Source organism: Ovis aries, chromosome 13 (assembly GCF_016772045.2).
Source record: "Ovis aries strain OAR_USU_Benz2616 breed Rambouillet chromosome 13, ARS-UI_Ramb_v3.0, whole genome shotgun sequence".
Taxonomy (NCBI): Eukaryota; Metazoa; Chordata; class Mammalia; order Artiodactyla; family Bovidae; genus Ovis; species Ovis aries.
The window spans coordinates 65,319,898-65,342,417 of record NC_056066.1 but is presented as its reverse complement, the minus strand read 5'-3'; the positions used below and the strand labels follow the sequence as shown (position 1 = coordinate 65,342,417).

At 51.5% G+C, this 22,520-nt stretch overlaps 1 protein-coding gene across 36 annotated transcripts in view; it reads right to left on the bottom strand.

Annotated features, from left to right (window-relative positions):
- EPB41L1 (erythrocyte membrane protein band 4.1 like 1) overlaps positions 1 to 22,520 on the bottom strand; it is a 168,169-nt gene that overhangs the window by 3,574 nt on the left and 142,075 nt on the right. For 15 of the 36 annotated variants that reach the window (XM_060397762.1, XM_060397766.1, XM_060397768.1 and 12 more), the window contains 7 exons: positions 17,617 to 18,027; positions 15,777 to 15,881; positions 13,602 to 13,682; positions 8,834 to 8,920; positions 7,952 to 8,035; positions 5,875 to 5,955; positions 5,450 to 5,566 (listed from right to left, as the gene is read on the bottom strand). In XM_060397762.1, the coding sequence (XP_060253745.1) occupies positions 5,450 to 5,566; positions 5,875 to 5,955; positions 7,952 to 8,035; positions 8,834 to 8,920; positions 13,602 to 13,682; positions 15,777 to 15,881; positions 17,617 to 18,027 (966 nt within the window). Of the gene's footprint in view, positions 1 to 5,449; positions 5,567 to 5,874; positions 5,956 to 7,951; positions 8,036 to 8,833; positions 8,921 to 13,601; positions 13,683 to 15,776; positions 15,882 to 17,616; positions 18,028 to 19,096; positions 19,205 to 19,712; positions 21,714 to 22,520 lie in introns of all 36 variants that reach the window. The other 21 variants (XM_042230098.2, XM_042230097.2, XM_042230096.2 and 18 more) reach the window with 5 other exon arrangements.

The window sequence follows — 22,520 nt, the reverse complement described above, 5'->3', positions numbered from 1 at the left end:
TGTTCAGTCACTCAGTCATACTCTTTGCGACCCCATGGACTGCAGGACACCAGGCTTTCCTGTTCTTCACTCTCTCTTGAAGCCACCTGTCTGACTCCAAAGTCCATGCATGTTTGCTGGGCTGTTTCCATGCAGGTAGGATCTTTCACTTTGGCTGAAAATTTTGAAACTTTGTCCTTAGCTTTCCCTGAAAGCTTAAGATCACACTTGTTTCATTTTGTCTTCCTATCTGCTCTCAGATCTAAAAAATATTAGACATGATGGCAGAGGTGGGTTTTTTGTTTTTTGTTTTTTTTTTGTCTTTCCTTTCTGTTTTCCATGGCCTGTTGTGTCCTGGAGGTTAAACCCCAGAGAGTAGTGTTTAAATAAAAGAAACTGGAATCTGGATCCCAGCTCAAGTTTGACTCCAAAACTTGAGTGGTTAAAGGGTCTGGGCTCTGAAATCAGACAATCTGAAGTCAAATCCCACTGCGTGGTCTAACTCTTGTCACTTTGGGCGAGTTTCCTAACCTCTTTAGACCTTAGTTGCTTCCTCTGTAAAATGGACAGAAGTTGTAGGGAAGATTCAAGACAAGGATCAGCGTAAGTGCTGAGTAAATACTGGCTGTTCTTATCATTACTACTGCTGTTGTTAACTTAACCACACACTGTTCTGATCTCATTGAGGGCAAGGGCTGTCTCTTACTTATTGCTGTCTTTCCAGAGCCCAACACCATGCCTGACATATAGCAACTACCCAGAACTATTTATCAGGTGGCATGCCATCCCTGTCCTTTACCACTTACATGGGCAAGCGCTAATGGAGTGGTAGATAACTGATCCTTCTTGGCTCATTTGATAGATGGGAAAACTGAGCCCAGAGGGTGCAAAGACTTAGCAAGTTGGTGGCAGAAACAAGACTAGAACCCAAGGCTCCTGCTTTGAAATAGGTCAATCCTGCCTCCCCACTCCCCTTCCCCATTTAATTAGAACTCTGAAAGCAAGAAAGCTCTGGGAAGCTGGGTGGGTGTCACCCTCTTGCTGGTAGTGTTTGTATATAGATCCTGCCTGAAGGAGGTGGGCCAGTGGAGCAAAGACAGTGCCAAAGCCTCACAGCTGGTCTGTGAGCTGCAGGGAGAGAAGACTGTGTAAGGCAGGTGATTTCCACACTCGCAGCAAGAACTTCAAGAAGGAAGAACTTCATAAGGAAGTCTGCGGGAGCAGGGACAGAAGGAGGATTCAGGGAGGGGAGAGGCAATGAAGACTGGCAAGATGGATGCCCACACAGAAACAGAAACTCATGCAGCAGGCTGGTGATAGAAGTTTAAAGTCTGACTTGCTCAGGGCTCTCATCAACCACTCAACAGGACGAAACTATAGGGACAAGGAAGCAAGTTCACATCGCCAAGCACCTTTGGCATGAGAGACACCTTCGTAAGTCACTGCTATGGACTCGATGTTTGTGTCCCCCCAAAATTCACAGGTTGAGGCCCTAACCCTCAAGAGAATGGTATTCAGAAGCAGGGCCTTTAGGAGGTGCTCATAAACAGGATGCGTGCTTTTCTAAGAAGAGACATGAGAAATATGACTTCTCTGCTTTCCACTGCATGAGGACACAGAGAAGATAGCTGCCTACAAACCAGAAGAGGGCCTTCACCAGGAACCAGAGTGGCTGGCACCTTGACCTTGGACTCCCCAGCCCCCAGAACTGTGAGAAATTAAGCATGTCTTGCTTAAGCCATCCAGTTTTCTGTTCTGTTACAGCAGCCTGTGCAATCTCCAACACTCATAAATGTGGTTTATTACAGCAGCTTCAATGTATAGATTAACTCCATGTTGTAGATGAGGAAACTGAGCCCCGGGTGGTTCCTCTGGACACACTTTCTGTGTCCAAAGCTGGGTGTGTTCTTTCTACTCCATTCTGTTACTTTCTGAGAAGTTTTTCTTACAGTGCTGGCTTCACTTTAAGATTTCTCATCAATTAATAGAGTACCTGACTTAGAGGATTTCCCTGATGGTCCGGTGGTTAAAAATTTGCCTTCCAATGCAGGGGATGCAGGTTCAGTCCCTGGTCGGGGAACTAAGATCCCCCACGATGCAGGGAAACTAAGCTGGTGTGCCATAGTTACTAAGCCTGCATGCCTCAACTAGAGAGAAGCTGAATGTCACAACTAAGACCCAACACAGCCAAAAATAAATAATTTTTTTAAAAAAAGAGTTTCCTAATTCAGAGAAGACTTCCCCTCCGGAATTAGTGAGTCTGACTATATTAAGAGTCAGAGGTGGTTCCTACTTAGCGACAATTAATGGGATGGAAGGTGGGCAGAAAAGGCAAGGGAGAAACTTCTGTCTCTCCAGGGCAACATAACAAGGTGACCTTTACAGAAGAATCTAGAAGAGAGAGAGGTAGAGAGGGTGTGTGGTGACATGGGGGACAATGGCAACCAAGAAAGAAGCAAAGGGTGGGGGGAGGAGGAGGGAACGAGACGGCAAAGGGAGCACTGCGGTGGGCAGACGCGAAAGACCGCACGGGCAGGCAGGACATGGAAGCTGGGGTGAGAGCTGAGAGCACCGAACAGCCAGGGAACACGGAAGGCAGGAGCCCGGGGGAACTGACTGGGATGCTTCTGGGAGAGATGAGGAGGAGTGAGACAGGGAACGGAGGAGGTACAAGAACCTAGGGAAGCAAATAAATAGCGAGAGGATTGGATATAACTACAAGAGGGCTTGTCCTGTCTCCTCATTTTGCAAATGAGCACACTGAGACCCCGATGGTTATGAAGCTAAGTCAGCAGGGTGGATGGAATGGAGTCAGGTCCAGATTCCCAGCACAGAATTCTTTGCATCAGTGGCTCCTACACTTGGCTGCACACAGACTTCCTAAGGACCAAGGTATAAATAAAGATTCCCAGGGGGTTTCCCTGTTGGTCCAGTGGTTAAGACTCTGAGCTTGCAATGCAAATAAGCAGCACATGTTCAATCCCTGGTCAGGGAAGTTACTGTGCAGCCAAATAAATAAAATAATAAAACTGAAAAAAAAGAAAAAAAAAGATTCCCAGGTCCTAACCCAGCACTTCTCAGTCAGACTCTATGACAATAGTTCTGTACTATCTGTGTTCCCAGGGTATACAGCACCAGCTTGGCAAGTGACCTACACTCTACCCGTCTGAGACCTGGGTAACAAAAAGCAACAATAACTGAGCAACTGAGGGGACAAGAGTGACGATTTACATGAAGGTCTGAGGAAGGCAGGCCCTGCCTGTGATCAGCTTACGTGGCTTCTAGACCAGCCCTGTCTGGGCCTTCCCTGGTTGTCCAATGGCTAAGACTCTGCACCCCCAATGCAGGGGGCCTGGGTTCATTCCCTGGTCCGGGAACTAGATCCCACAGGCTGCAACTAAGAGCTCCCACGGCACAACGAACCCGGCATGAATAAATAAATTAAGCACACAAATAGACCAGTACTGTCCAACAGAAATATGAGCCACAGATGGAATTGAAAATTTTTCAGATAATAGATTTTCTAGACAATATTTTCTAAATGCTCTAGAAATTTATGGCTTTCTAAAATTTTCCAGCCATATTAGCAAAACTCTAATGTTTGAATTTACATCAAAAAGAGTAAAAAGAATCAGGTGAAATTAATTTTTAATAATGTATTTTACTTAGCCCAATATATCCAAACATTATCACTTAACATGTAATCAATATTAAAATTATTGAACTGTTGTATACTCTTTTTCTCCATATATAATCTTCAAACTCCAGCACACATTTTACCCTTAAGGTACATCTTATTTCAGATTAGCCAGTTTCAAGTGTTCAACAGTCACATGTGGCTAGTGGCTCCTACACAGACAGCACAGAAAATTATTTCCATCACTGTAGAAAGTTCTATTGGACAGCATTGGTCTAGATCGGGGTTGGCAACGCTTCAGAGTGGCAGGAAAATACTTCCATGCCTTTTCTTGTGACATGAAGGGGGTGGTAATCAAAGGGTGTAAAAGAAACAGTCTGTGTCTTTCTAGAAAACACTGGTTTCCTTCGTCAGGGAAGAGGATGAAAGGAGACCTGCTACTCGTGGGGGCCTTTGAAATGGATTTATTTTTCAGTGAGGTATAATGTGCAAAGTCAGTCAAGTACACAAATATAAGTGTGGAGCTTAACACATTTTTATATGTGTCCACATCCATGCAGCCTTCCCAGTTCAAGACACTGACACCTCCAGCATCCTCGAAGGTTCCCTTATGGTTTTTCCCTGTCAATGCCACTTCTCAGCAGGAACTAATATTCAGACTTTGAGCATCTTTAGTACGGCCTGTTTTTGAACTTCCTATGAATGGACCCATTTGTAAGTACTTTTTGTGTCTAACATTTCACTCAACTCAATTATTATAGATCTGATAAAATTCAGTAAATTTCTAGAGGGGCCTCACCAGCTTCCCCCAAGTTCAGGGGGGAGACCTGTCTGCTCCAGCACCATTTCCCTCCTGTTATTCACCAAGGCACTGATGGCCCGAGACGAAAGAGTAAAGATTGAGGTCCCCTCAGATTCTGACCCCAGGTGGCCTCAGCAGGGTTTCCAATCTAGCAAGAAAGATGCGATGAAGGACTCTGGGTCCCATATTCCTCCTTGGCATCAACTATACCTTCAATTAAAAAAAAAAAATTAGGACTCCCCTGGTGGCACAGTGGATAAGAATCCGCCAGCCAGTGCAGGGGACGCAGGTTCAGTCCCTGGACCAGGAAGATCCCACAGGCCACAGAGCAGCTAAGCCCATGAACCACAGCTACTGAAGCCTGTGTGTCTAGAGCCCATGCTCTGCAGCGAGAGAAGACCAAGCACTGCAATGAACAGTAGCCGTCACTCTCCACAACTAGAGGAAGCCCATGCAAAGCAATGAAGACCCAGAGTAGCCTAAATAAATACAATTTTTTTAAAGATTAAAAAATTTTATCTTTTTTCAGCATAAAAGATAAAGCTATAATTTTATCTTTTTTCAACATTCAACTATTCTTCAACTTATAAAACTTTCCTTCTTGGCGACATCTAGTGGGTGGTGATGGAGACAGAGCCTTGGGGACAGGAATATGACCGTGGGCTGGGTAGGACTTTTTCTGACTTCCAGCTTATAGGCAATGGGCCAGTGAGGTTTTGCTTATCTCTGTCTATCCCACCTTGGTATCCACCCATCCAATCCTCTCTCCTCATTTCTCACCACTTCTGGATTTACTTTTCTGGGTCTGGAGCCTAAAATCCCAAAGAAACCAGTCTTCCTTCCCCTCTGTCCTCATATCAAATCTAGGGGAGTGATTTCTTCCTTTTGAACCCCAAATCAGAAAGCCTGGGGGGTGGTGATCAAAGCTGTGCTGGGGACCCAGCCTCTGGGTGGGCCCTCACATGGAAACGCCTCTCGGAGGACCCTGTTCTCTCCTCTGTCTCACAGCTACTGAGCCCCACGAGCCTCACCTGTGGCTTCTTGTCCCTCTCCTCCGGGGATGGGTCTGTTTCTCTGTAGACGACGGCTTTGGTTACCAGCATGTCGGGATGCTGCAGTTTGGCCTCCTTGATGGCCAAAGCCAGGGCCTGGAGGAAAAGAAGAGCAGGGTGAAGAGCCAGAGCACACTGAATACCGGTGAGGCCGCGGAGACCAGCAAGCCCCTCCAGTGCACAGCGAGGCCCCCACAAGTTCACGGGAGAGGGTGGAGTTCAGGTCTTCTGGCTCCTTCTGCCTCCCATTCAGTGCCCCTTCCTTGGGGGCTTCTCATCTGGACAGAGTCAGCAGGAAGTGGATATCTTCTCTGCTCACACACGCAGGCGTCCACAGGTAACCCAACGCGGGAGGGCCGGCGGCCTGGGCAGTGCCACTGGGACCCACGCTCCCATCCGCATACCTGGTCTTGATCGACATCTTCGTCCCCGGTGATGATGATCCGCTTCTCAATTCTCGTCTCAGAAAACCCTCCTTTCACAGTCTGCAGGGGGAGAGGGAGGCGGGTTCAACCTTGGGTCCGGCTGGGGCAGCAGCCTCAACAGGGGACAGAGCCAAAGCACCCCTCAAGGGCAAGGCTGGAGTCAGCAGTCGCCTTCTCTCCTGGCTCCCTCAGGTTTTCCCATTTCTAGTTTTGGGACTTCAGACTGAACACCCTGCCTGACTGCCACTGTTCCCCCAGCTACCAAGCTGCCCTCTCTAGCTCTTCCAAGCCGGGCTCGAATGCTGTGGCCCTCACCCTGGTGAGCTGCCCTTCCACCTTCCTGCCTCGGTACTTCCCGAGCGGCAAGTTCGTATCTCTCATGGTTCTGGGCCTCTCTGTCTTGTGCTGACCTTGTGTGTGTGACCTGGCCTTGCTCACTAGGCTAGGGCTCTTGAGGGCAGGGGCTGTTATTTTTGTTCACCTCTGCATCCCCTCCTCCCCCATTCCCCTGCCCCCTTCCCCTGGCCAGATAGGTGCTAAAATGAGCATTTGTTGAATGAAACACATGAATGAAATGTGAATGGTGACAAGGTTCTCCTTTAAATGACTTCCAAAGACACTAGAAGAGAAAATTGCATGGATGATGCTTATACATAAGCTCATAGCTGCCACTGTTTTCTGAAGGGGTGGAGCCTGGGAGCAAGCTTAGAAGATGGGGCAGGACTTAACTGCTTGGTATATTAAAGGTAGGTGGTGGCGGAGGGAAGGCCCAGCTGGAGTCAGGAGTGGACAGAGAGAAGACGGCTCCCAGGACAGAGTAGACGGCTCCCAGGTGGCAGGGCCAGGAGAGACTTTTGAACTGTATGCTGCAGGGTGTGTGATGGAACCCCTTCCCATAAACCTTTCAGTCAAGTCATCCTTGCTCACTGATGCTTTTGGTAGGAATGGGTTCTTTCTGGGGACCATGCTGTGTGGGTGACGGCAGGGCTGGGACGGTCTTGCTTATTAAGGGCTAGTGCTGTCTACCAGATTCCTCCTTCGATGCTTGAACGGAACCTCCCACTACAGAGGCCAGCCTGGCTCCCTGGCCTCTCTCCTCCAGGACTGCATCTCTGCCCTGGGCTCCCTCCTTTTCTTCCTCCTGGCCACTCAGGCATGGACAAAGCCCGCAGGCCCCATCCTGTAAGTCACTGCTGACCCCCCCTCCCCGGGAAGGTCTCCCTCCTCTGGCCCCGCCCCTTCCTCCTGGACCCCTGCTGCACCCCCTCCACTCCTAGTCTCTTCCACAACTCTCTTCTTTCTCCCGTCTAGCCGCACATCCTGGTGGACCTCATCTCCTCTCCTTAAACCCCTTTTCACTGGGTTCCTTCCCACTTTAAAAACCTTGATGGCTTTCCATGGCTCTCAGACTCAGACCCTCTGTTGTCACCCTTGTCCTGGGATTTCTCTTTCTTGTCTCTGTTCTGCTTCCCCCTCCCTCAGTTCAACCTAATTTCTCACAGTTCCGCCCCTACATGCTGCTTCTTCCTGGCAGAGACAGCTTATCTTGTTTCTCCGTGTGCACTGCTTGCAGGCCCTCCAGCAATCCCTAGCGTGAGGGTGACAAACTAACATTTGCTCAGAGAATGATAAGTGAACACACGGTTTCTGCTCCCATCTTTTACGTGGCTTAGAACGTCTGCCTCCTCCCTCAAAAGTCCTCCCTGGCTTTCCAAGACCCTGCGCAAACCCCACCTTTTCCAGAAGCCCCTTCCTCATTCTTGGAGCCTTCCTTAAATTGCTCCCCGCTAAATCCCTCTGGCACTTAAGCTCCATAAGGCACAAACACTATGGTTCACAATGTCTTCCAAGGAGACAGTCCCATCCCCCCAGCCTGGCCGTCAACAATGAAGGGCAGGTTGGTGCCTATGATGCTTAGCACAGAACAAAGTGCATAGCACTCCAGAACTGGGAACACTGCAGTCTTCTCTATCCACGTCACAAGGCAGAGCTGTGGCGAGCTTCCGAGCCCCACAGCCAGGCTGGGGGCACACAGGGTCCTGCTGCTGCTACTCACTTTGGTAACATGGGTGGTGGTGGAGGTGGAGAGGGTTTCCGCGGTGGCGCCGTAGGTGCTGGTGAGGACATCTTTCCCGATGATCTGCAGAATATAACCACCACCACCCCACCCCAGGGGTCAGGTGAGGACGCTGGGGTCTGCAGGAAGGGCCGGGGGTGGGGCCAACCAAGGGAGAAGTGGGGAAGGGGGTGGTTCCATGAAGGTGAAGTCTGGAAGCCAAGATGCTTTGAGTCACGGAGTCTAAGAACTCAGGAATACTGGAGTTTTCAGAAGGCTGGACCCATGAAATTCCCAAACCTGGAATCTAAGATTCCTAGAACCTGAGATTCCTAAGGTCTCGAAGCCTAACAAGACCCTAAAATTTAAGAATCCTGGCCTTTGAGAAGGATGAACAGAGGGATCCCAGGGCAGAAACAGAGCAAAGGGTGGGGAAGATGCTCTTTCTGGGACCAGATGATGAAGACGACAGATCGGGAGAATGGAGGCACTGCCAGAGACCTCTTAGGACAGACTCGGGCTGCTGAGGGTGGAGCAGGTCCAGAGTGCAAGCCTCTGGACTCCTAATCCATTACTCCTCCTGGTCAGTAAGGAGAGCAGATGCCAAAGAGCTGTGATATTACAGGCATCACCAAGGGGAGGGACCAGTTCATCCCACTCTGCCACTGCCCTACTTGTACGTGGGGGCTGATGGGGAGGGCAATGGACGAGACCCTGACCAGGGAGCCCTGTGGGCATCCGATTGTGATGCCGTTTCCTAGTGCTGTCCTTAAAGGGGCAGCCTCCCAGGCTCCACGCCGCACTTGCCTTGGGCCACCTGTGGACCCGCGTCCACACGCTCTGTGTGGAGTCCCCTAGCCTGAGCTGGCCCTGCCCACTTACCGGAGAAAGAGAACGGATTTCCGTGGCCACCGTCTGTGGGCCTGGGATCATGGCAGCTGCCCCCTTCCCGGACTTGAGACTGTTCTCCTGGGGAAACAATAGTGCTCAGATGGCCAGGTCTCAGGCGGGCGGGCCCCCAGGATGGCTGGAGCACGTGACCATGGAGCTCTCCCAGCCACAAGGTTGAATAGCGACATTAGAGGCAGAGAGCTGAAGGCATCATTCAGTCCAGTCTGCTCCTGTTCATCCCTTGCTTGCTCACTCAACACACATGCTTACACACTTACTCATACCCCCACTCATTCAACAAATATTTACTGAATGCCTGGCGTTAGGGACACTGTGGTGAACAAGACTCAAGACTCAATGTTCTCCCTGGAAGTACTAACAAAGGAGTCGAGACATCCAGGCCCTGCCATGTTCCAGCCATGTGACCTGGGGCAGGCCCACTTCCACTCTCCAAGCCTCCTCAATTCACCTACATAAAAGGACCCTGCAGGATACAGGTCACCAGTGGCAACAAACATCCCACTCCAGTGGGAGATGCTGATAATGAGATGCAGGTGGGGGATTGTGTATGTGCTGGAGGGCAAGGGGTCTAGGAGAAATCTCTGGACCTTTCTCTCAAGTTTGCTGTGAACTTAAAATTGCTCTAAAAGAATAAAGTCTTAAAAGAAATTTTTTTTAAGGGAGACCCTGTCCCACTTGCACAGAGACGTTATGAAACTGACAGAGGATGAAAGGGCTTTGCAAACAGCAATCTGTCAGGTAAATACAGGAGTACAGGCTGGTACTAACAACATGATGACTATTGCTTTCTGAGTACTCACGAGGTGCTAGGTATTGTGCTAAGGATGCATGGTCTCATTTAAGCCTCTGAACCACCTAGGAAATTGTTTTAATATTCCTGTTTTACAGGTGAGAAACTGGAAGGTCAGGGAATATTAAGTGGCTTGTTCAAGCCCCTGTGCAAGTGAGTGACAGAGCCTGGATTTAGATCCAAGTTGGTCAGACTCCAGATTCAACAAACTCCTTCTGCCATGCCCCTCTGCCCTTGAACCAGCTCTCCTGGTCCAGCCTTGGGGTCTAACTCCTAGATATTCCTGGAATTGGAACCAGGCTTACTGACCCACCCTTACTCCAGTATTCTTGCCTGGGAAATGCCATGGACAGAGAAGTCTGGTGGGGTACAGTCCATGGGGTCACAGAGCAGTCAGACACAATGACTAAACAACAACAATTACTGGTGGCAGCCTCCATCTCCCACTTCCTGCACCACCTTGGGGTTCAGCCTTGTCCATCCAGGGGCCCAGAGCTGTGTCCACTCTGCAGCTCCCCAGTGGGCTGAGCCTCAGGTCTGGGCTGTGCATGACTGATTCTAGATCTGGACCTCTGTCTGCCAGGGGGCAGGTGAGGACAGAAGCCCTCTGCCTTCACCCCACCCTCCTCTGATCTAGCTGCAGCTGTGGGTAACCTGGTTACCTGGTATTCTAATCACAAGCCACTTTCTCAGAGAGTGTCCCAGAATGTGGCTCAGCAGCAGGCCTGAAAGGGCAGCCTTCTGGGCTTCAGGCTTCCTTTCTCCCAGCCAGGGAGACAGCCACTGGCCCCTCTGAATCCTCCCATCCCTCCAGGCCTTCAAACTTCTACTTCCTGTACGGATCCCTGTTTTCTAGCCAAGCCTCACCTCCACCTTCACACTGCTGGGCGCACAGGTCGTTCCAAGCAAGGTGCCAGCTACTCCACTTTCCTTTCCCAGATCTCCAGCTAACCAGTCACCTCTCCTGCCTCAAGGAGGAGCACCCCTTCTCCCTGGCTGGGGCTACACCTCCATTTCCACCCCAGGTCCTTCCTCCCCAGACTCGGGCCTCCTCTCCCCGCCCCCACTCCCCCAACTACTCTCTGAGACGCCTCAGCCACTCAAGCCTTCTATGGCCTCGTCAAAGCCACAGTCCCCTCTCCCTATATCTGCAGCTCAGATCTTTCTTGAACCCGAGACCTTTAAAACCAACCATCTCTGTGATATTCTCCCCTGGAAATGTCCCACAGGCATCTCAGGCTCAATCAGACCCCAAATGGAATTCACTGCCTCCCTCACCCCCAACATATGCCTTCCGCTAAGGAGCACCCTCTGCTGTGCTCCTCCTTGGTGTAAGTGCTTCTCAGATTTGAGGGGTATCACCTGAAGGACTTGTGAAAACATAGACAACCCCCACCCCGGGCCCCAACCTGTAGTTTTCGAGTCGTCTGGGGTGGGGCCTGAGAATTTCCTTTCTAGCAGATTTCCAGGGCGACTCTCCACGCTACTGAGCAGCCTCACTGGTCCATCTTTTCTCCCATCATCTGAACGTCCAATCAGTGACTAAATGCTGAACTTTCCAGCCTCCAGACAGCGTTAACCCCATCCCCCTGGTCAGCCTCCACCACCTCTCACTCTGGCCCTGCTCCAGCCCCTAAACTAGTTCTCCGCCTGCTCTTTCCGTCTCTCCCAGCAGAATATGGCTTAGTGCTGCTGTCTCCCTCCGCGCTGGATTCACAGTGCCTGGCTTCACACTACTTCACACACCGTGGGTGTTCAATAAATATTTGCTGCAGGAAGGAAAGAGGGAGGGAGGGAAGGAGGGAGGAAGGATTAGAGGGAAGAAGGGGAAAAAAGGGGATGCGAGCTCCCAAGGGAAGGAAATTTGTCCCAAGCATGTTCCACACAGGTTGCTAGAGTTATCTTTCTAAAGCACAGAAACACATATTTGATGACATCATGCCCCTACTTAAAAAACTGAAGGGCTTCCCTGGTGGTCCCAGTGGCTGGGAAACTGTGCTCCCAATGCAGGGAGCCTGCGTTCAGTCCCCGGTCAGGGAACCGGATCCCACATGCTGCAACTAAGACCCGGCACAGCCAAATAAATAAATAAATATTTTTAAAATGGAAGTGAATCTCCATGGTCTCCAGAATGAAGTCTGAACTTCATACATGACATTTGAGGCCCTTTCAGCCCAGCCTTCGTTTCTAGCTCCTTCTGCCCCTGCTCCCTGTCCATACACTTGACATCTCACTCCCTGACCACTTCCTTTCCCTAAATGCTCCACTTCTTGACATCTTTGCCTTTACACCTGTTGTTACCATGACCTATGAAACCTCCTCCCATGACTGCCCCCTAATTTTATCCTCCAGGGTAGCTCAGATGTCACTGCCTAGGGAAAGCCTTCCCCAGCTCCTGCAGTCTCAACCCATACCCTGGGCTCCCTGGGAAAGCATTATTACACCATTCCCTGAAGGCAGGAAAATATAATGGCCACTCTCGTTTACAGACCACTTACAGTGTGCCAGGCAGTCTTTGGAGGGCTTCGCATAGATTACCCTAGTTTAGCCTCATCTCAACACTTTGGGGGATATACTATTGTTGCCCTCCCACCCCATTTTCCAAGTGGAAACAGGTCTGAAAAGGTTTTGGGTAACTTGTCCAAGGTCACCCAGCCAGGAAAGTGGGAGAGCCGGGCCTTGTTCACCACTGTGTGCCAGGACCTAAACATTAGATGTGTCCGTGATTATCACTTGGACGAATGAGTTCTAACAGGCAGTGTCTTTTCTTCAACTCTATATCCCCATTCCAGGCAGAGTAGAGACTAATACATGTTTTTAGAACAAATGAATGGATGGATGGATGGATGAGTAAATGAATGATGTAACTGCCTGCTCACCATGGTACAGATTTACATTTAGCCCGAGGAGCATCCTGATGCCACATGGCAAAGGGTTGACAGGAGAGGAGGAACAGAGTGACCCAGGGAAAGTGTGCAAGCTGGTCACTGGTTTAGGCTTATGTATCTTTAAAGTCTTTATTTACTCAAAACCTTCCTATGGAGTAGCCTAAATTAATGTATAATTTTCTTCCTATGTGTGTATCAGGAGTTTGGCAAGAGAAAGCATTTGAAAACAACCTCCCCTGGCTCAAGACAGATCCAGCCCAGGCACTGATGCCTGCTCAGCCCCAGCCCCAGCCCCATGTGGCCACTGTTCACAACGGTCATAATCGGGAAGCAGAGCAGAGCGGTTGAGGTGGACAGTGGGGCTTCAGGACCCAGAATGCCTGGCTTTGACCTGGCTCTAGCATGTGTTTGGTGGTGTGACCTTGGGTAAGTCACTGTACCTGTCTGAACTTTATTTTCCTCCTCTGTGAAGGGTGGAGGAAAAAGAGCATCCACCTCACAGCTCTTTTTCTGCCCCCCGAGGGCACTGTATGGAGCCACAACCTGTGGCTGAATGCTAGCTATGCTGTGTCATCATTTGAAGAATCTGATGTGATTCTTCAGAGCAGAACCACAGGTTCCCTCAGGACTTGAGCTTCTGGCCTAAAGTCACCACACACCATCTACTGACCAACGTGAGGAAGTGGCCTGGGCTACCTACAGGTGCCAGGAGGATGGACTTCATCCAGGAAGGATTTTATAGGCACAGTCCTTCTGTGTTGCTGATAATCAGTTAATCAGACAGTAGCATCCTCTCTTTGTCCCTGCCATAGCTCAGATGGTCCAGATGACTGAAACTCGGGGATGCCACCTCCCACATTATTCACTTTGTGAAACTGAGCTCTCACAGGCTGTCTATGGCAGCTATGGGCCAGACTTTCAAACTGTGAGTCTGTGTCTCATGCCTGACACAGTGAGGTGGATGAGGGCTTCCTGCCTCACCTGGCGAGGTCAGCTTGTTATCTGGCTGTTTCAGGGGCAAGGGGGCTGGTCAGAGAGGCGAGTCTCAGGTCCTACTTACCATGGTGGTTGATATGGTCTCTGTGGTGATGGAGGGAGTAGTTGTGAGGAACTCCTTCCCTCCTGGGGCAGTCCCATCAACCTGGGGGCCAGAGGAGGAGTTGTTAGAGGCGGGGGGGGGGGGGGAGAGAAAAAGAGTACCGAGAACGACTGCAGCATCTGCCACCTGGGCAGGAGGCATCCCCGGGTACCAAGTGGCAGGCAGTGTGAGCGAAGTGGGGAGGGGGATGTCCACACACCATATGTACCAGTTGTATATGACTCTCTTTGCGGCCCCATAGACTGTAGCCCACCAGGCTCCTCTGTCCATGGGATTCTCCTACTAGAGTGGGTTGTCATTTCCTCCTCTTGGGGATCTTTCCAACCTAGGGATCGAACCCACATCTATTCTTGATTGACAGGCGGATTCTTTACCACTAGCGCCACCTGGGAAGCCCTAGCACAGACCAAACTACAAATGGGCCTCAGGTCATTCCAGGTCACAGGTCCTCTGGCTCATTGGAATCCTTTTATTTCGGGAATGGAAAACAATCCCAGATAATTTGAAACATTCCATCCATATTTCAGAGCCTGTATTCTTTGACTGAGGAACGCATTGCTAGGGATTCACCCTTCGGATGCATACTGAAGTTTTACCAGGGTCTGAACAGAAAAGTTCATTGCAGCATCAGTGTTAGCTGCAAAAGACAAAAACAGTCACAGGTCCATTGATGGGAGATAAATACATGCTAAATCAGGATCCACTCCTAAGTGGGAATAAGGAGAGTGAGTGGGTCCACATGGGCCAACAAGGAGGGATCTCCGGGGTAAATATTAAGAAAAAAGGTAAAATGTAAACGAGAACAATCTCTTTTGTGTAAAAAATTTAAATATCTAGAGATGTAAGCACATATGTTTGTATATGCATAATATTTTTTCTTTTTCTGGGAAGAATCACATGAAAAATTTCATTTTGTTCTGTTTGAATTTCATAACTGTGACTATTTTGTTGTTATTTTGTTATAGGAGCTGTGGGGCCATTTTTAGTTTTCTACTTCTCTGTATAAAAACAAAGCCAACACTCATTACTAAAACAAAACAGATGAGTGGGGCAGCTTGCCCAGGGTCACACAGCCAGAACTCGAAGGTTTTTACAGCTGCACTAGCCACCTCAGAAACCTCTATGCATGTTATCAAAGATGGAGAAAAAGTTCTGGAAAGGACAGAGTTGCCCACGTCGTGTAGATTTACATCTTACTTTAAGTTCTTGAGACAAAGATTGGTCCCCAGGGCAAAAGAGCCCCCAGCACTGCAGTTCCTCTGGCCAGCAAGAACCAAAAGGAAATTTATCAGACCCTCAGTCTCCCTTTTCAGAGCTTAAAAATGAAAGGAGCTGAGGAAATGCACTGTAAGTAATGATCTGTGTCTGTTTGCAACAGCCTCTCCAGGTTGGGCTTCCCTGGTGGCTCAAGCAGGTAGAGAATCTACCTACAATGCAGGAGACCCGGGGTTCAATCTCTGGATTGGGAACATCACCTGGAGAAAGGAATGGCAACCCACTCCAGTATTCTTGCCTGGAGAATCCCATGGACAGATGAGCCTGGTGGGCTACAGTCCATGGGGTCACAAAGAGCTGGACATGACTGAATGACTTAACACTTTCTCCAGGGTACTAAGTATTTTTACATCTTGCTGAGCCAAATAACTTATCTTTTTTTTTTTTTTCTCAGTTTGTTCATTCTGTCAGTTTGATGTGGAACCCCTTGCATTAAAAAAAAAAAAAAAAAAACCCTCTGTGAGCAGCTCTGGTTAAAGCTGAATTGGGATCTCTCTTCTCCCAAAGCAGTCCCTGGGATCGCTCGAGAAACCTCTCCAACTCCTTCAAGTGACCCATCGTCACTTGATAAGACCCACTGTCTTATCCATGTAACACTCCCAGGAGAATAAAGGCCACATGACCATCCCCATTTTACAGATGGGAAAATTGAAGCTTTAAGAGGAATAGTCTGCCCATCCCATCACCCACCCGTGGGGCTCAGGGAAGATAATGAAGCTTGGAAGAGCATCGGGGTTAAAATTGTGGCGCTGGGGGAAGCCAACGTGGCAAGGGCTGGCCAAGGGAGTTTGCCACGGTGGGGACGCCACACTCCAATGCCCAGTTTCTATGCTCAGGCACATAGGAAGAGGCACAGGTTACCTGGGCGGTGTCCACAGTGGCAACCCTGGTCTGCAGTACAGCCTCCGGCTCAATCTTCTTCCTGATGGCCAGGCTGCTGACAGTCATGGTTTCCGTTTTCACGGGCTGAAGGGAGATGAGGGAGGAACACTGTGTCTCAAACCCCAGCATGATTCCTGCTTACAGGCAACTGTGACATACGGTCAGCAGGTGAATTCCAACCCCTGCTGCTGGCTGACTTTCCAGAGGGTGATGCAGGCCAGGGCAAAAGAGGCCTGGTGTGATGTCACAGACAAACAGCCTGGGAAGGGAACCAGACCCATCAGCAGCACCCAGACAGGCTGCCTGGGACCCTGCGACAATACAACCTCATGGTGGTCGGTGCTGGTTTTCAGGCTACCATTAAGAGAACATTCACTATTCAGTAAACATGCTCCTTGCCGGGTCTCACATCCAGCATCTTCCTGATACACACCATCCTGAATGACTTCAGGGGTGATGCCACCACCTCCCAGCTGCTTTGTCTGTTCTTTAGAGCAAGAGTCCACAGGAGGCCTGGGGGTGCGGGGAAGGGGCAGGCAGCAGATGTAAACGAGTGAAGTGGGCTTGCTGAGGACAGGGATGAACTGGAGAGCATATGGGGTCCACTCAGGTTTGGTCTGAGTGACTGGCTTATCTGATTTTTTAAATGATATTAAAAAAAAATCCTTGGATCTTATATTCATTGTCCTGATTTTTAAAACAAGGTCAAAGAAAACACCCGTGGGCAAACAGACTACAGCCTCTACTCTAGAAGTCTTATGTTAAATGATTAGTTTCTTCTGAGTCCTCCATCGAACCTAGTTCATGGCTATACACGCAGCAGGTGCTAACATGTGAATGAAAGAATGAATGAATGCCAGTTTTCATCAGGTTGGGAGGCTGGTAAGAGGGAACTCTTCTTTTAATAGTTAGAGATTCATTCAATTAATCATTATTAGTGCTTGGTATGTGCAAGCTTAGCAGAGTTGCCACCTGGTAGGAACACAGACCTGTCAGCCAGTAACCTGACAACTTGTAGTTATGATGGGAGCAGAAGCAAGCAGAGCAAGGGGGGCGAGCAGGGAGCAACGCTTCTGCCCTGGGTGGTCAGGAAAGCATTCACTTGTTAAGCGATATGTGGACTCGGTTCTGGAACATGACAAGTTTGCAAGGCAGAGAAAGGGAGAAAAAACTTTCTCCAGAGGGTTCAGCACGGAGTGAAAAACCAGAGTGGATGAGCTCCTATTTCAATGCCTGGAATGTGGGGGAAGGGACAGTGTGGTGGGAGGCAGCTGGGGCTGGGAGAGACGCAAAAGCAAAGGAATCGGGACTAAAGGTCCCCCGAAAGAAGCACCGAGAGCAGGGAGGCCCAGACCCAGTCTGTCCCCTAGTCCCCTTCTGCAATGACGTTTCCTTTTCTCTAGGAGTTTCCACTGTTCCCCCAAGACCCCAGGCCCCAGGGAGAGGAGCCAGCGCAGGGATCAGAAACAAACATCTGGCTTTCAGAGCAGGCCACAGGCGCCCCCATGAGTCCACAAGCAGTCTCTGCAGGTGCCATGCAACGCAGGCAGGGGAGGAGTCGAGTCGGACCAGACTGCCTGTCGTCACCTGACCTCAGGCAAAAGATGGGGTCACGGGGTTAAAGCGCCTGGGAGTGCACGTTAGGGGTAAACCGAGCTGCCGAACATGCGAGCACAGAACCATGCTGCTCTGCGGAGGGGTGGTCATGCAACACGGATCAGAGCTTCCGGCTGGCGGCTCAGTCTTCTCACGCGTGGCCCAGGGCCCTCTGAACATGCAGTGCCGGGCGGGCCCGGGTCCCGGTGACGCTCCACTGTACCTCGAACTGGGCCATATCCGGGGTGGAGCAGGCCCCATGGTCCGGGCTGTCCTCCAGGCCCCCGGACTCGTCATCCTGGCTGGGGCCCCGTTTGTTGAGATCCCGGGAGAACACCAGGCCCTCGGTTTCCGAGTCGCTCTTGTCTCGGTCAAGCTCAGGCAGGCTGCGGGAGAAGTCTTCGAAGGCGCTGCCGTGGTAGTCGCCGATGACCGTGAAGTCGACCTCGGCCTCCAGGCTGGACGTGGAGCTGACAGTGATGCTGGAGCACTTCCGCTCAATGGCCAGGTGGTTGTCCTTCAGGAACACGGCGTCCCTCTCCTGGTCTTGGTCCTCGTCTCCCGTGTCACTCTCTGGGGCCCTGGGCCGTGGTGGTTTGACTTTCTCCTCGGAGCCCTCCCTCAGCCCTGCTCTCTATGACCAGATAAAATCAGAGGAATGGCGGGGTGTGGGATGGGGGGAGAGAGAGAGAGAGAGAAAGAGAGAAATCAAGATGGTGAATGACAGAAGAAATCTTGGGGCCAGCTGATGCCCCCAAATGGAAGAGCAGGTCAGGAAAAGAAAAACACCCCCGGAAAGGTTCTTTGACACCATAATAAGCTAAAAAAAAAGAAAAAGAAAAGAAAACACACACACAGAAAATTTCTCAAGAGTGAGGACGCTCCTTTCCGAGGGTCTCTCGCTGATGGCAAAAGCAAGTACAAAGCAAACATCCTGCCAGTTGGGCCTGGACAGGAGGCTCCATCCAAGGTTTGGCTCTGGGAGTTTATCAGAAGCGGCACTGCGCACGTGGCAGGGATGGGAGCCCGGACCCCAGGCCCATCCGTGCAGGCGGACATTGAGGAGACAGAAACCAAGGAGGAAGGCCCAGGGATTCAGGGGCACCCAGGATGGGGAGGCAGAAAGGCTGGAGCCAAGAGCTTTGAGGAACAAAGAGGAAGCCAGCACGGTTTTGTCAATTCCACTGAGTCTCGGTGGGTGGAGTCAGCATCGTCTAGAGGGAGGAGCCACACGGGGTAATTCCTGGGAGCTGGGTGCTACAGCCCTTCACCCTGAGCTCCCTGAGTGGAGGTTCTGGTCAAATCAGTGCAATTGACAACAGCAGGCCAAGGAAGTGCTGGAGGGGGACCAGCCACTCTTGTCTGACATACATACCTCTCAACTTGGCCTGTCAGGGATTAAACACCGCACACACATTTTTGGCTGTTTTACGACATTCTTTTTTTAAAGACCAATCTAACATCCACCAAATATTTTTTTTTTTAAGTACTTGGCTCCAGGTTCTAGAGACTCAGTAGGCTTAGAGATTCACTCGCGAGACAAGCCTCCGTTCAGCCAGTTTCTGGAAGGTTGAGAGGTGTGAGGACACATTCCAGACAAGCCAGAGGTGAGCTGCCAGAGCAGGTGGGGGTGTGGAGGTCGCGAGGCACCCTGACCAGGTGAAGGTGACTAGGTCATCAGGGCACCGAGGGGCTGCAGAGACCTGAGGGCCCAGGGGGCTGGCGAATCTCAGGTGCCCCCCCTGTCCTGAGGGGTTCGCCGCTAGGCTGGTGACCTGCATCTCTTGCCTGACCACGTCTCCGGCTTTGTTCTGGATTAGAGAAGACAGTTAGTCTTAAGGAGGCAGAAAGGAACTTGGCACTGGGACCGAGAGGGAACCAGAAGCGAAGGATGGAAACCTCTGAATTGTCAGCTTCCCACGGGCAGGAGCATCAGGGAAGGGAAGAGGATGAAGGAAGATCGCTGGCCAAGCCAAGCAAAATGGCAGGAACCCAGCAGGTGGGGGCAGCAAGGCAAAGCGAGTGTGTAGTTTGCCGGAGGTGGTACCCCCTTCTCCACCCGGGCTGTGGGACCCTCCGGGCGCCAGATCACACCAGAAGCCGAGGGTCTCTGTGGCTAAGCTAACATGGGCCAAGCAGATGAACCCGTCATTCCGCCTGGGCCACACTCAGGCCCATTTAGGGAAGAGAACTCATAGGGTTGGACAAGCAGCCTCTGGTTGCGGTAATGACGAGGGGCCACGGAACCATGCTTCTACAGAGCTACACAGCATGCGGTCAGCTCCCCTGCCAGGGGCGGCGGTGGGGGCGGGGGCTCACGTGGCCAGTTCCCCCAGGGGCTTCCTCCAGTGTGGTTTCACAGCCTGGATTGCTGGACACGAGCTCAACATCCTTGCGTCCTTCCCGAGGGAAGGATGTAGAGACGCCCTCCTGGAGGCGGCTGGGAGCCAGCGGCATCGTTGAAGGCTGTGTGACTGTGGGGACAGCCAAATCCCCCAGGGGCTGGAACTGGACACATCCCAGGTCGAAACGCTTACTCCACTGTTGCTCTGCCTGCCCTGTGGAGGCCTCTGAAGACAACTCATGGGCAAAGGCCCTGGTTTCCCCCAGACCTGTCCGGCGAGTTTCAGCTCCATGGGTCTCAAAGATGCGGATTTTGTTGGCTACGGAGGTCTTGCTGATATCTTCCAGTGAGCCCTCTTGACCCCCAGCCTGGAGAGAGGGCATCTCCTTGTACTTCCCTGCAGGGAACACCAACCCCTCTGCCTCTTCAGAGATGATTCTGGGCTTCCTGCTGGCGACGGGGGGGGCCCTGCGCTCCCCTCCATCTGTCGGGGTCCCAGCCAGCCCGACTCGGTGCTCGGGCTCCAGGCTCTCTTTAGAAGGATGGGCATATTTGAGAAACACAGGGGGCTGTTCTCCAAAGGGGTCCCTGAGCTGCACAGGGTCCCCTAACCCATGAGGGGATGAGCTTGCAGAAGCTGCCTCTGGAGAAATCTGAGCCGCAGATGGAAAAGGGGAGGTCGGGAGTGGGGTGATCACTTCCATCTGAAGGAAGGCTGGGACTTTGCTGTCCTCTGCTGCAGGTTCTCCTGTCTGGGTGTGAACCGGTCCCCTTTCTTTGGGCAAGAAGTTACCTCTGTCCGGCCTGGCTGGCTTCCCGACGTCGCCAGGAGGGATGGCCCACGGAAGGGCAAAGCCCTGGGGATCTGGACGCATGGCCCCTCTTCTGTGAGGTGAGTGGTTCCGTTCTCCGGGGGGGCTTTTCTCAGCCTTTCCCATCAAATCTCCACACTTGGGGGCCTCTTCCTCGGCAGCTTCTGAGGATAAGGCGAGAGCGGCCTCTCCTTCCACCCCACACTGAGCTGCGTCCCCATCCTCAGCGAACATCAGCCCTGGAGAAGGTCCCTTTCCGAGCTGCTCATCAAAGACCTCCAGGTCCTCTGGTCGGTGGTTCCTGGGGGGCCCCGCCTCGTCCTCTGGGGAAGCTGAGGGGGCGACACCCCCATGGTGTTTGTTCCCAGCAGCAGCAGAGCCCCACGGGCCTGAGGAGTCCAGCTCCAATCTCTCCGTGAGCCCCTCTACCAGCTTCAGCCTGGTCTCCCATTCGGATAGGGCATCTGAGTGCTCTTCTCTCTCCTCCAGGGTTGGAGGGAGGACTTGATCTTCAGCATCTCTCTCTCCGCAGCTGAAGTAGAAGCTTCCCTCTGCAAAGGAAGCATCGGTTTCATCACTCGAGTCGGCTCTGGCTTCTGTGTGGGTGGGGTCCAGAAGAAACGACCGGAGTCCTGCCATGTCAGAGGCTGGAGAGGGCACATACCCCTCTGCGGGTTGGATGCCCGGGGCAGTGGGTCTTCTGCAAGCCTGGAACTCCTCCAGCTCCTGCCTCAGCTCTGCCGGGCCCTCCAGCTGATCATCGGAGGCCGGGGGCTTCCTGACCGCTACCGCTGCAGCATCCACCCTGAACTGGGAGCCCTCCGGGGGCCTTCCTGCTGGGATGCTGCCTGGAGCCAGAGAAGCCCTTTCTGGGCATCCCCTGGCCCAGAGGGCTTCCTCCCACATGGACTCGAAGTCTTCAGGGCTTGCGATCATTCTTCCTGGTCGCTGGGCGTTTGCTCTTCTGGTTCCCACCTTTTCTTCGGTGGCCACTTCCACCTTGAACTTGTCCACCAGGATGTCTGCCTTGGAGAGTCTGCCATCAGCAAGGATGCTGGCGAGGCTTGAGTCGCTTCCTTCCTGCTGCGTGCTGGTCACTTTTAGGAGACTGAGCTCTTCTGGCCTAATGTACTCTCTCTCTATAAATACCCAGTGCTCTGAACCCTGCGTTTCAATTGGAGCAAGAAGAGTTAACATGAAATATCTGGCACCTGAAGAACGCGTCACTTTTTCCCTCTGCAAGAAGGGGCCAAGGTCAACTTGTCCCCAGAACTGGCAGGGCAGAGGAAGGCATGACAATGCTGGTCAGCCTCATCAAGGATCAACACTACACTTCCCATCAAGGCACCCAACCAATTATCTACTGATGTTATCTCCCCTCAACCACCACCCTAACTTGGTAAAATGGGGTGGGGGTCTCATACCCTCCCCATGTTAACCAAGGGGAAATGGAGATCTATCGATGATCCAGGACTCTTTCTCTTTTAATAATAAAACTGTCAGTGACAGAGGGGAAAGTAGCTTACATCACGTGGAACCTTTGAAGGTTAGAGCCAAAAGAACTCCTAAGACCCTCCAGTTTTCTCCGTGTACTGAGAAACGGGGTAAACTGAGGCCTAGAGAAGGCAATGGCACCCCACTCCAGCACTCTTGCCTGGAGAATCCCATGGATGGAGAAGACTGGTAGGCTGCAGTCCATGGGGTCGCTAAGAGTCGGACACGACTGAGCAACTTCACTTTGACTTTTCACTTTCATGCATTGGAGAAGGAAATGGAAACCCACTCCAGTGTTCTTGCCTGGAGAATCCCAGGGACTGGGGAGCCTGGTGGGCTGCTGTCTATGGGGTCGCACAGAGTTGGACACGACTGAAGCGACTTAGCAGCAGCAGAGAAGGTCAGTTACTTACTCAAGGTCACAGTCAACTGATGGTACAGTCAGGAAAAGAATGCTTGATTTTTGATGCCTGAGAG